Source organism: Arachis stenosperma, chromosome 2, assembly GCF_014773155.1.
Source record: "Arachis stenosperma cultivar V10309 chromosome 2, arast.V10309.gnm1.PFL2, whole genome shotgun sequence".
In the NCBI taxonomy this organism is placed as follows: Eukaryota; Viridiplantae; Streptophyta; class Magnoliopsida; order Fabales; family Fabaceae; genus Arachis; species Arachis stenosperma.
The window spans coordinates 91,756,266-91,769,581 of record NC_080378.1 but is presented as its reverse complement, the minus strand read 5'-3'; the positions used below and the strand labels follow the sequence as shown (position 1 = coordinate 91,769,581).

The following is a 13,316-nucleotide window of genomic DNA, read 5'->3' as shown; positions in this document are numbered from 1 at the left end:
AGTTAGTTCAAAGCTCGGCTTCTTAAGTGTTAATTGTGACAATGCCAGTGTGTATGTTGTTGTTCTAGTAGTAGCTAATTTAGATAATACATCTGCTCTAATATTCTGTTCTCGGTTTACATGAATAATTTCAAATTTATCAAATTTTGAATTGAGATTCTTTCTTATGAGCCAGTACTTCTCTAACAAAGGATCTCTTACCTGGAATTCACCTTTGATTTGTTGTACTACCAGTAAAGAGTCACAGTAGGCTGTGATCCGAGGTATCCGAAGTTGCAGGGGGAGTTTTAATCCTGCCAGTAGAGCCTCATACTCTGCCTGGTTGTTGCTTGCAGTAAAATAAAATTGTAATGATTGCTCGACTATTACTTTGTCTCCCTCTTTTAGTAGTATGCCTACTCCACTTCCTTCTCGGTTTGATGCTCCATTTATGTGTAGATTCTAACTTGTCTCTACAGATTATATCTCGACAGTCATTTTTTAGACGAAGTCGGCTAGTATTTGAGAGTTCAATATTTTTCTTGATTGTTATTGAATATCGAACTCGGAGAGCTCGATAGACCACTTTATTAATCATCTAACAAGCTCGGGTCTAGTTAATATTTGACTCAAAGATTGGTCAGTTCATACTACTATTTTTTGGCTCTGAAAATAGTGCCTTAGTCTCCTTGCTGTGGTGACTAGTGCTAGTGCCAGCTATTCTATCTTCGGGTATCTCGTTTCTGTTGGCTGTAGTACTTTGCTAACAAAGTACACTGGCCTTTGTGTTTTCCCTGTTTCAACAACTAGAACAAAACTTATAGCATGGTTAGATATTGATAAGTATAAATGTAATGGTTTACTTGTTTCTGGCCTCTGGAGTATTGGAGGTGATGTTCAGAGCTGTTTTAGGTCGACAAAAGATTTCTCACATTCCTTGGTCCATGCGAATTTCTTATTTTTAGAGATTGTTTGGAAAAAGTGATACGATCGGTTGGCTACTGCAGGTAGGAAACGTGACAAAGCAGCCACCCTCCCTGCAAGTTGCTGGACTTTCTTTTTTGTTTTCGGGCTTGCCATGTTCAATATTGCATCACACTTCTCTGGATTTACTTTAATTCCTCGTAAAGTCAGCATGAAGCCAAGGAATTTTCCTCCTTATACTCCGTTGGATTGAGCCTCATGTTGTATGCTTGGACTTGGTTGAAGACTTCCAACAGGTCGTCACAATGTGAACCTTGTGCTAGTGTTTTTGCTACCATATCATCAACATAAATTTCTATATTCCGACCTATTTGTTGTTGGAATACCTTGTCCATTAGTCTTTGATATGTTGCATCTGCATTCTTTAGACCAAAGGGCATTACCTTATAACAAAAATTTCCATGTTCCGTAATAAAAGCCGTTTAGCTTTGGTCTTTTGGATGCATCAGGATCAAGTTATAACCAGAGTATGCATCCATAAAACTTAAGCTATTGAAACCGGAAGCATTATCTACTAATTTATCAATGCAAGATAACGGATAAGCATCTTTAGGACAAGCTTTATTTAAATTTGTAAAGTCGACACACAGGGCCATTTACCTGAGCCTTTTCTTACCATTACCACATTGGAGTGCCATGTGGTGAAACGGATCTCTTTGATGAAACCCACGTTGAGGAGCTTCTTGGTTTCCTCTAGTGCTGCTTGCTTTTTCTCTTCCCCGAGGTTTCTTTTCTTCTGAGCAACAGGTCGGATTGCCTTGTCGATAGCTAGCTTGTGGCAGATGATCTCTGGATCTATTCCAGGCATGTCGGCAGGTGTCCACGCGAATAGATCGGCGTTGCTTCGGAGTACTGAAATTAGTTTTGATCGTTCTTCCCCCTCCAGAGCTTCTCCGATGTATGTGAACTGCTCCTCATTTTCGATCAATATTACTTGCTGGAGGTTGTCCATTGGTCGAGGTCTCTCCCTGAAATCCTCCCTTGGATCAAGTTTGGATAGTGTCAAGACCTCACCAGTATTATGAGTGACTTGCACCTGTGACCGAGGTGTTTACTTTGCCGAGTCTTGCTTTAGGCTAGCATTATAGCACTGGCGAGCTTCTTAGTGATCCCCATGTACTGTTGTGATCCTATTTTCTTGCATAGGAAACTTAACACAATAACACACAAATGTAAAATAGACACTACTACTCTGAATTCATTCAGAGCAAGTCTTCCAATGATAATATTCTAAGGGCTATAATAATCTACTTTCAGATATTAGATATCAAGTGATTTTGGCAAAGGGTCCTCTCCCATTGTCGTTTTTAACCATATATGTCCCATTATGAGGACCCTTTCTTCGGAGAAACCGACAAGTTCTCCAGAGGATGGTTGTATTGCTTTTTCTGATAATTTCATTTTCTTGAAAGTAGAATAAAATAAGACGTCGGCACTGCTACTTAGATCTAGTAATATTTTTCTTACCAACAGTTCTCCAGCTTGGATGGAGATTACCACTGGATCATCGAGGTTAGGGCTTGCCGATTTGAGGTTGGATTGAGTGAATGTTATTGTGATGTCTGGATCTTTTTCCTTTCTGGAGTGTGTTGTTCCTTCGATTGCTAGCATCGCCCGATAACTTTGTTTTCTGGCCAAGGTTGTTTCACCTCCACCCGCATAGCCTCCTGATATGTAGTTGATGATGCCTCTTGGTGGGTTAGGAGATACCCATTTTCCTTTGTCCTTTTCAGTTGATGTTTTTGGATTTTCATCTCGGTCAGAACTGGCCTCTCTGGTCTTACGTCCTTCGATATACTTGTCCAGGAGACCTTGTCGGGCCAGTCTCTCCAATAGGTCTTTGGCCACTACGCACTCGTCCGTGGTGTGTCCGTATTTCTGGTGAAAGGAGCAATGCTTGCTTCTGTCCACGAACCTTTGGTCTTGATAATTTCCTGCTCGGGTAGGCGACTTGATTAGTTTGGCGTGGAGAATTTCCTTTATTTTGTTTTCTCTCTTTGTGTTGAATTTGGTTTAAGTGTTGAACTTTGGGTTAAGCTTAAACGGCCTTTTGAAGTGTTTGTCCCGTGTGCTTTTGGGGGATTTTTCTTCATCGCGCCTAGGCGTTTGCTTGTCCACTCTTCTAGCTTTTCGGAGCTCTTCTATCTCCATTTGACCGGCCACCCTTTCACGGAACTCTTCTAGTGTTTTGGGTTTTGTTACGGCTATCATCTCTTGGAACTTGCCTGGCCTGAGGCCGCTCTTTAGTGCGTGGAGATGCACCTTGGGGTTGAGGTCTGGAATTTTCATAGTTGCCTTGACAAATCTCGTCATGTAGTCCTTCAGACTTTCTTGAGGACCTTGTTTAATGGTGTTGAGGTAGTCCGACCCATGCACATATACTCTAGAAGCTGCAAAATAGTCAATAAAGGATCTTGCCAACTCCTCGAAGCAAGTGATAAAACCTGCAGGAACCTTAGAAAACTAGAGTAAAGCAGCACCATCTAAATAAGTTGGAAAAGATCGACAGAGAACAGGGTCAGAGGTACCGTTGAAAAACATCATAGATTGAAACTTTTTTATATGGACTCGGGGGTCACCGAATCCTTCGTATGGTTTGAGTCCGGCTGGCAGCACGAAATTCTTCGACATTTGGAAACTCATTACGCCTTCAGAGAAAGGATTGTCGAGTGTGAGGTTCTCCTTTGGTGGAATAGTCTTGTGTGGCTCCGTGGAGTTTTGTTGTGTGTTTGAAGAGTTCGACCCCTTGGGATCTCCTTCGACGTTTTTTTCATTTTGATTTTTGGAAGACAGATCGGCCAGTCTACGGACTTCGGCCTGGAGTTCAGCGATCTGCATCGAGAGTTCGGCCTGCATGGACTGTTGGACCCCGTTATCTGCCATGCTTGAGGATTAATAATCCTGCAAAAAAAAGTAAAAACTAGGCAAAGAAAATAGTGGGGTTAGATAAATTCCGGCCCCACGGTAGGCGCCAAGTGGTTCGTCCCGGTAAGGATCGCCGAGTTATAGCGTTTTCGGGTACTGTACTGTCTCTGCTGGAGAGTTATACGTCGGTCTTGACCAAAACACCGTGGCGAAAATACCTGTAAAAGATACTCCGACGCTCAAGTCAATAGAAGGCTTAATAAGTATGATCAAAGTAATATAAAACTCAAAGCAGAACCTGATCTTTTTTCGAGGCTGTATGCTCGGTTTTATAGATGAGTGTTTTACCCGTTGTGTGGCTAAGTCCAAGGTTTCTGGTCGGTTATTTGAGTGCCATTCATGGCAAGTTTAATTTGCTGATTTTGTTTGAATATTTAAACTTTGAATCCGACTTTATCATTGTATTTTGAGATATTTGAGATTGCTTCGGTGGCCAAGGTATAAGATACGTATCGATTCCAATTTGCTTAAATACTGGACAAATTAGTACAATTAGTTATTTATTGGACTAACTACATGCAATCTCCAATAAAAATCGTATTTATAAATACTGTTCTTATATTTTTTTTTTGAAAATAATGATTTTTTTAATTTATATAAAAAATCGAAAGAAAACATTCATAATGAGAAGAAAGAACACTCTAGAAAAATCAAGTGTCTTATTATTTTCGTATTAAGCTGCGCAAGTACGCAACTAGAGAAACGAATGGATTTATAGAAAATTAGATATAAAAAAGGAGAGATCGTACGTAAACCCATGAAAGAAAAATATTTACAATAAAAACCCTAACTCTGCCTTGTTCGATCACAATCTGCACAAAAAACCCGAGAAAATCACAGCCTCCAATCAGCCACCGTCGGCCACTCGATTTCAGCTCCACGCCGCCGCGTCTCCACCACAGTAATGCCTCTTACTATTTTGATTTTCTGAAATTTTCCCCTCCTATCTGTTGAAATAGTTATTATCCTTGGAAGTTCATAGGTGGACCGCAAAGGGAATTCGGGGTATTGTAGAGAAGTTGATGCCGCTGAATCAAGTTGTTTCAAACTGAAGGTCCGGTGTTGTGAAAATCTGCTTGCTGTGTTTTGAAATATATTTTTTTTTATTTATTTTTTATAGGGGGAAAAATTTAGGTTAGATGGAAGGAAATTATTGAATTGGGTGAGTAGATATAAGATATAACTGCTGTGTTGTTGTTCTTGTTGTTGTATTGTGAGTAATTAATCATGCTGAGAAGGCTATTAGAAATATATTAAAACTTAAAAGTTCCACAAAGATCTTATTTTCATTTTATTCTCCGCAGGCTTCCTGAAGACTTAATTTTGGCACGGAGTTCACGCTTTTTAGACATCTTGATTGAAGGGTACAACCACTATTATGGTATGCCCTCATTCGTTATTTGTCAAATTTATTATTTTTGTAACCTAATCTTCGAGCTTGTTCTAAATAAAACTAGGTTTCCATGAGGAAGCACTGTTTTTTATTTTTGGTGTTAGATAGTGATGAGATGACTTTGCAAGATTGCATTCTTGAAACTTTAGATATTTCAAGCTCTAATTCAGTTAACATGTGGGAGTATGGATGATATCGTGTTGTTGGTTTGGAAGCATAGGGTTTCAAATTCATGTTTTGAGAATCACAAGCTGAAATTTATTTGTAATTTGAAGTTTAGGGTTTTCTAGCATAGAAAGTTAGTTCCGGAGTGGAGATTGTGGAAATTTTTATTTTGTTTTTCCCCAAATTGTTTTTGGAAGGACAAAGTTGCTCTGAATGATTCATGCATTCAATCTAGTGGGGTTGGGAGTGGTAGTGGCGGCACCGGTGGTTGTTAATTGTTCTGTGGTTTATTTACAACATTTGTTTCTTTGCTCTGGAACTGAAACTTAAACTTGGAACAGGCCACACCTTTTTTTGCAGGGCTTGCTGTAGCTGCTGCTGCCTATGCTGGCAGATATAGTATTCAGGCTTGGCAAGCGTTCAAGGCGAGACCACCTAGGATGCGTAAATTTTATGAAGGTGGTTTCCACGCTGCCATGACTAGGAGGGAAGCAGCTCTCATACTTGGTGTAAGGTACTACCTTTTTTTTATATATATTTTTAAAGATTATGTTATGATGCTCATGGTCAGATGGTGTCTCGATTACTTAGAGGAGGAAAAACAAACTGTATGTGGCTATGTGCCTGAGGAGTTGTCCTTCTAGGGGTTGTTTTCAATAAATTTTGATGTTTCTTTATTGGATAAAAATTAAAATTGAGGTTTCCCATCATATCTTTGGAATCCTGTAGTTATGCATGCCTAATGCATAATAAATCAAATGTGTTAAATCTTTCAGTGTTGAAATTTTGGTTCTTGATGCTGTGAAGGTTGGGATATAAAGAGTAACACTAATCAATCTATCTTCTATTGATTTGTTTAGCCGTTAAATTTGTATGTGATTTGGGTTTTTGAACACATATTCCTTCCTTTCCAAGGACGAGAAAAGTTGTCGGGGATAAATTCGGGAATATCCATATAGAAATTTATGAATACCTTGTATAGACATTTAATTATAAAATGTCAATAATTTCTTGAATGTGCATATGGCTAATTAATCAGAAAGCTCGGAAGGCTTTATCTCTACCTTGACGCTTTGTTTTTTGTTTTCCATATTTTTTTATGGTTGCCTCCTCAAGCTCTTCTTTCCATTGTTGATTTTCAATTATCACTATGGCAGAGAACACACTCCCACGGATAAGGTTAAAGAAGCACATAGGAGGGTGATGATTGCGAATCATCCAGATGCGGGTGGCAGCCATTACCTGGCATCCAAAATCAATGAAGCAAAGGATGTGTTGCTTGGAAAGACAAAGGGTGGTGGTTCAGCATTTTGATGATAATTAGTCTCATAATATAGTTTCAACGTGGTTCTTGCTGATCATTCAACTATGAACCCTTCAGTCTGCGGCCAATTCTTTTATAGACTATAGTGAGAAAGTTGTGTAGGACAGTGCTATGATGCACCAAAATTATTTAAAGGTATAGATCTTAGCATTAGTGTTCTTCATTATATCTCTTTTATTGCATCTACGCCATGGGAATATCGTTGTCCATCATGTAACCTGGTAAATGTTCATGTTCGAATTGTAATAATATTGAATATTAGATTGGTTGGGGTCATTAATCTTTAAATGATTCGGATTTGTCATCTTCATAAACTTGGAGATCATTTATAGCTGTGAATTTTATGTTTGTTCCTATTCCTTTTCTTGCCATCTACTCCAATTAAAATGCCAAAGACATCCATTCGTTTAGTCACACTTTTAAAAATAAGACATATATAGAAAAAGTAACGAGTTAAAGGGATTGTAACTTCTTTAGATAAATGTAACATCTTTATAACATTAAAATTAAACTTTACAAAAGAATTCACTATTTAATGGTAAAAAGAAGGATTTTCACATGAAAATAATTAGTCTCTTTATTGGAGTATTTTCATTCTTAGTATTTGGCAATGGATGTCATGATACGACATGAAAGGGAGTCTCAGGTGTTTCGGGTTGAAAATTGAGAATTTTAATGTTTGAAACAATCTAATGCAGTGTAACAAAATAATTTATCTTAAATTGCTAAGATGAGATATATAAAAAGTTATGTATTGTACAAGTATTGAAACAAAAATTGACATTTTTTTATTCGATTGTAGAGAGCTAATTGCATATATTGAGTCTCACATGCAGCAACTTATTAATAAACTTTTAAATAGAACTCGATTCATAACGAATTAGTCTTTAAGCAGTCGGATCAAAAGATACTATGTTAAAAGGTTTTTGTGGTTTTTTTTGGGGGGGGGGGGGGGGGTTTGGGTTTGGAAAGAATCTACTGTTTCTAGAGAAAATTAAGAAGTAACACCCTTGAAACAATGACTATTCATTGCTGTAATTGTTTCGCTTCTTCGAGTCAAGGAATTAAATTGCTGGAAACTCTGGCAGTAAGGAGAAGAGCCTGAAATTGAACCTAGCGCCACCACGAAACAAGTTACGAGAAAACAAAGCCACCAAAAATTGAACATAGAATGGACCTATATATGACCAATTCAACTGAATCTAATTTTGTTTTCCTATCTACCAAAATATGAGATCTACAGAAATCAATACACTCATATTTACAATGATGTATAAAGAAAGCTGATTGGTAAAACCTATCAAAGAAAATCAGTATGTTTTCCTTTCTATTGAAATCAAAGGCAAGATACATGCCAAAAGAGAAATACGTATACATGACTCATTTGAAAAACGCCGCTTGCTTCACCATATAAACCTTTGAGTTCCAGGTTCATGATCCCAATGAAATGGCCGAAACAGAAACATCATCATAGTAAAGATATTGACACCAATGTAAAGAATTCCTGTGAGAAACCATTTCCCACTATCCTGAAAATTGCTGTGAAGCACCAGAAAATAGAATGGTATGGTGTAATATCTAAATTCTATCAATGGAGCTGGTACAAGAACAGCAGCAGTGGCCAAGAAGTATGCTAATACCCATATTTTCCTTTGAAATCTCCCTGTTTTGCAAAATAGTAATGGTTATAACCTGGGTTAACCGAAAAAAAGAGAAAAGGAGAATGAAAAAGAAAAAAAGAAAAGAAGAATGCTTGCGAAGACTTTGTACTAACCCAGCATATGAATTATGGAAAGCCATGAACATAAGTAAATTGGAACCAATAAATATTTAATTGACCAGTGAGCCATGATGATTTTCCTCCAGAGATAGAAAGGGTAATGCCGATTATCAGCAAGAAGATATGGATGCGCCACACTGCAATGAAAATTTAATAGGGATTACCAAGCCATTAACAGTAATAGAAGCAGAGTTCATGTTCTTGTATTAGAGAAAATGGGTTAAGCTCCAAATGAGTAAATAATGTAACATTCACACAATAAATAAAGGAAAACAAAGCACTAGCACAGCATCTTATGATGTATAGATTAATGCTTGATAGAAGAGTGAACACCCCTTTTTCTTTGTTCAACAAATGAGTTTTTATTGGGTCTGGTCTTCTAATAACAAATATAGAAATATACAATATTTGAAAAGCCTTTCGATGTAAAACCTTTTACATCAAATCGATTGTTTTAATTTCAGTTTTTGAGGACCAATTTAAAGAGAATTAAATGTTTCATTTTTTTTTTCTTTCTAAATTTCGGTACAGTGAATATAATGAAGTCATCAGAAGACTACTAATTGTTTATGCTAGATTTAACTGCTAGACACAATGTATTATGTGACAATAACTAATTGAAGACATCAACAAAATAAGTTTCAGTTTATGAACATGATCAGTTCATGAACAATAAAATCACTGGTGCTGTTATTCTAAATCAAACCTGAAAAAGTGTACCGATAGGAAGCCAGCAATAAGGGCCACAAACCCCTGAAAGAAACAACAGAGGGGTCCAATTCTCCGTAACAAATGCAATAGATCCAGAGAATGAGCAATGGAAAAATACATTGGAGCCAGAGCCAATATAGAAACCAAACCAAAATAAAGTATCTGAGCAAAATGAGGGGTAACGGTGTGAGCTTCTTTTGCACCTGCATTTCCATTAAGATATGTAAGAAAAAGACAGTTTAGCGGCACAAAAGGTCCCAAAAGATGATGCGAGAGAATATTACCCAGAACGACACCCCCATTCCAACGTACGAATAAAATAAAGGCTACAAACACCAGAAGATAGGGACTAAACAATACTAAAATCTCCCACTTCTTATGCCATAACATTAAGAGGATTGTCTGAACTTCATTAACCAAACCTGCAAAATAATATCAATATAAGAAAAAAGAGTATCGCATGAAGAAATGGGAGTGACATATATGTAATTAGCCCTTTACTTTCTTTTACTCAACACTAGAGCTTTAGTTTTCATCAAGGAAATCAAAATGAACCTGAAGAAGCGAAAGTAGGCACAGGTGTCCTAGGCAGAGAGCTTTCAACAGTATCCACAGATTTAACAGACTTTCGCTTTTTCACATATAATCCCACATTACTCTTGCCTGTAGAATTTTCTGAACTAGGATTATTAATACATACATCTGATTTGGCCTTCCCCACAATACCCTTTCTATGACTCGGAGAATAATCTAGGATCCCAGTGCATGCTACAAAAAGTACCCATATAATGTTTGTTTGTCGAATAACAACTGAAAAGGCTCCAATCTATCACAATAAATTGTATATGTTATTATCACAACTCAAATGAAAGAAGTTACAATCATAACTTTGTAGACAGTGTAAAGGATAGTTAATAAATGATATCACAGGCAAGAAATAAAACAATGAAACAGTAATAGAAAAATGGAGAAAATGGAGTGAACCGGAGAGGTTTCACCCTTCTCCAATGAATGTATTGAAAACTGTATGAAAACAGAAATGGAAGTAAACAGTGGTAATATGATTTCGAGAGTTGTATACACTAGCCAGAAAACCATCCCAGCAAAACGGAAAAAGACAAGCATAAACGATAAAGAAAAGCAATAAAAATATTCATTTGAACCATGCTCAGGCACAAAAAAACAATGAGGAATGATTAGGAAATATCTTGAAGTTAATGTTCCTTCAACTTCAAAAGAATAAAGATACATGATTGAGTTCAATGGCATTGTTTGATCCATGTAGCTGACTACACCTAATGGGATAAGGCTTTGTTGTTGTTTGTTTGTTTACTTATTCTTATTGAAGATTGTAATTAGAAACTCCTAAGATCATTGAAAAAATATGTTCAACAAGAATGCAAGAAGTACCACACTTTGTTATTGAAACTTCAAAGTGTTATTATCTATGATGTTTCAAAATCCCTAATCTCTCAAGGACCACAGGCTCAAGGAATGCCATATGATATCAAAAAAGAACTTGGATGAAGAGATTCCTCCTACATCAAACCAAAACTCACATAGCAATCTACTTTCACTATGTATTGATAGCTCAGAATATAAAAGTTTAAATATACCTTACCAATGCACTAAACCAGTAATTCCTCTTCAAACTTGCAAGATACATAGCCATCACTGCAGTGAGAGATGCAACATCTGTATAATAGAGAAAAGTGAAGAACCAGTGAAGTGGGTACAGGGATAGGACCACTGCCTGAAGCATTTTCTTTCTATCATCAAGGGTGGGTTTCAAGTGAGTGATTACATCATATAATATTATGCAGCATATGACAGCTAAGACACCATTAACTGATCGAAGAATTGCAGAAGAGCACAAATCAGAAAAAGATGATGTGTCTTTAATAGAATAAAACCCGAACAAAGAAGCAACCTGGGCAAGTGAAAGATAGTACCTGCAAAAAGGTTTTACAATTATCAACTGTAGGCTTTATATTCGATGCTAATCTACATTGTACTGCTGATTCTATTGATCTAATTAGATTGTTAGCATCATTAATCCCACAATCTCTAAATCCTGATTTTTGGGCAGCACTTGATATTATCTTACTACAGAACATGATCAATGCAAGACGGTTAAGTAAACAAGCAATCATTATCCCAATAGAAGGAATCAGCCATATTGGTCAACTAATGTAGTTGGTCTCTATCAGTAACCAAAGTCTCTAGAGGTTTGGAACATGAAATTTTTTAATTTTCAGCTACAGCTCTGGTTTTATCACGCATGTGTATTTAACTCAATCTTCCAAATCAATACATTCTAACATTTTTATTCATGAATAAAATTCTCATATAAAAATATTTTTGGGAAATAGGACACTATATCACTTGAATACTTCACGAGTGATAGTGCATACATTTCATGAGTGCCGAATGGTACAAGCTTAAGAACAACTGACGATCATTCTCTTACTGTGTCACCAACTCCAACACTTTCATCTTTCCCAGGAAACAGCCATATCACATTCAAACAACTGCTGACGGAGGCGTGAGTTGAATACTTAAATTCTCATTTCTCAAGTTAGAGGAGCATATAAAATGCTCGTGCAAAGTGCAGATGAATACAGTTAGATTGAAGTTACATGATAACCTCTTATTTCATTCCTCACAATAACAACAACAACGAAGCTGCTACTCAATAAGTGAGATCAATTATATAGATTAAACAAAACTATATACAATATCTACAGATAAACCACTAGTACCTTCATTTCGTTTATCATATTTTACAGGTTGTCTAATAACGCAATGTTCACTTAGATCACTATTTATCCATCATTTCCCTCCAAAACCTCCTCATCAAAACATGGCCTTGTAGTAATTAAAATTAAATTGTATCCCATAGGATTTACAGGGTCCTATGTTATTGTCTTGTGTCATTCTCTTTTCACATGACCTTGTAGCCCAGAAACCTTTTACATGAGAAGATTCATTCTACTATTATTTGTTTTCACAAATCATTTCAGAAGGACAAGAGAGAACTACATACAAGCCCGGAGGAGTGGTTATCATGGGATCCCAACTCCTAAAATTTCCCTTGCAGTACTGTTGAGCCTGTGGTATATGAAATATCTCATCCTGCAATAATAACAACAACAACAATAAAATCAAATAAATCATGGGAATGAATACTCTAATTGTAAACAAAAACATCCCATCTTTAATATTAACTTAGATTATTCCAATTACCATATAGGGATCAGGAACTACACGATTAACGAGTACGGTGACAAGAATAACCCATGAACTCACAATTGCGGCAAGTGCTACTCTTCCCATTCTCTTCTGCAAGATATAACAATCAAACAAAGCAACGAGGACGCCATTAACGTTACAAATACGAAACAAGAAGCATACGTAGATGAAAAAGAAAAAAAATGAAGAAAAGCGGGAATTTTTTATCAACGTGTTTTCTTTAGCACTATTCAGTGAGGATTTTCACCAAACAAGTTGTATGCAACAAATAAATAAGGAAAGAAAAATACGGAGTAGGAGGTTGAAAGCAATGTTGCAATCAATTGGGAAGCAGCGGCGGCGGATGTAGTGACGGAAGCTGCGGCGGCGAAGGGATATTGGGGCTATTGGATGTATTCGCTGCCTAGCCCTGTGTTTCCTTCCCCACTCTCAACTCTCAAGTTCGGGAAAGGAACTTCGGTGAATCAATGGTCCCTGCAAGTTGAAGTTATTAGATTGAGTTAAAATGGTAATTAGATCTCAATAATTTTGGCTTTAGATTAATTATTTTTTTAAATATCAATTAAGCTGCATTAAATTTTGAGAATACATAAAATATTTAAAACAACATATAAGAAATTAAGATACAAAAAGTTAATATTTTTATATTTTATTTAATAATAAATTAAAATAAATTATAAAAGTTTAATTTATTTTTTTATTTAAAAAATTTGAAAAAAAATATAATAAAAATTAATAAAAATAACAAAAAAATAAAAAATAAGTGGTGTCTTTTGTTAATATTTTTGTATTTTTTCTATCAG

General features: G+C 36.4%; 2 protein-coding genes across 5 annotated transcripts; one reads left to right on the top strand and one right to left on the bottom strand.

Annotated features, from left to right (window-relative positions):
* The first annotated feature begins 4,529 nt into the window (after positions 1–4,529).
* Positions 4,530–7,058, top strand: LOC130960245 (mitochondrial import inner membrane translocase subunit TIM14-3-like). 3 transcript variants are annotated; one of them, XM_057885596.1, is made up of 5 exons: positions 4,530–4,789; positions 4,871–4,942; positions 5,193–5,269; positions 5,788–5,960; positions 6,604–7,058. In XM_057885596.1, exons 3-5 carry the CDS (start codon positions 5,267–5,269, stop codon positions 6,758–6,760), a joined length of 333 nt encoding a protein of 110 aa, XP_057741579.1. In that variant the 5' UTR covers positions 4,530–4,789; positions 4,871–4,942; positions 5,193–5,266; the 3' UTR covers positions 6,761–7,058. The 3 variants fall into 3 exon arrangements, with proteins under 3 accessions (XP_057741579.1, XP_057741578.1, XP_057741580.1); XM_057885595.1 differs by having other exon boundaries at positions 4,864–4,942; XM_057885597.1 differs by lacking the exon at positions 4,871–4,942.
* Positions 7,059–7,737: 679 nt separating this feature from the next.
* LOC130960375 (dol-P-Glc:Glc(2)Man(9)GlcNAc(2)-PP-Dol alpha-1,2-glucosyltransferase) lies at positions 7,738–13,011 on the bottom strand. 2 transcript variants are annotated; one of them, XM_057885754.1, is made up of 9 exons: positions 12,804–13,011; positions 12,508–12,603; positions 12,308–12,396; positions 10,883–11,213; positions 9,817–10,087; positions 9,546–9,683; positions 9,257–9,464; positions 8,545–8,687; positions 7,741–8,433 (listed from the first exon to the last, which is right to left on the bottom strand). In XM_057885754.1, exons 2-9 carry the CDS (start codon positions 12,595–12,597, stop codon positions 8,174–8,176), a joined length of 1,530 nt encoding a protein of 509 aa, XP_057741737.1. In that variant the 5' UTR covers positions 12,598–12,603; positions 12,804–13,011; the 3' UTR covers positions 7,741–8,173. The 2 variants fall into 2 exon arrangements, with proteins under 2 accessions (XP_057741738.1, XP_057741737.1); XM_057885755.1 differs by lacking the exon at positions 12,804–13,011 and having other exon boundaries at positions 7,738–8,433; positions 11,676–12,396.
* Positions 13,012–13,316: the final 305 nt, after the last annotated feature.

Bases quoted from the DNA above. Each gene is read 5' to 3' on its own strand.
- LOC130960245 (XM_057885597.1), top strand. The intron at 5,961-6,603 runs GTACTACCTTTT...TCACTATGGCAG, and splicing joins GCTCTCATACTTGGTGTAAG to AGAACACACTCCCACGGATA.
- LOC130960375 (XM_057885754.1), bottom strand. From the start codon at position 12,597: ATGGGAAGAGTAGCACTTGCCGCAATTGTGAGTTCATGGGTTATTCTT. The intron at 12,397-12,507 runs GTAATTGGAATA...TTATTATTGCAG, and splicing joins TAGTTCCTGATCCCTATATG to GATGAGATATTTCATATACC. The intron at 8,688-9,256 runs GTTTGATTTAGA...TTTTCATTGCAG, and splicing joins CTATCGGTACACTTTTTCAG to TGTGGCGCATCCATATCTTC.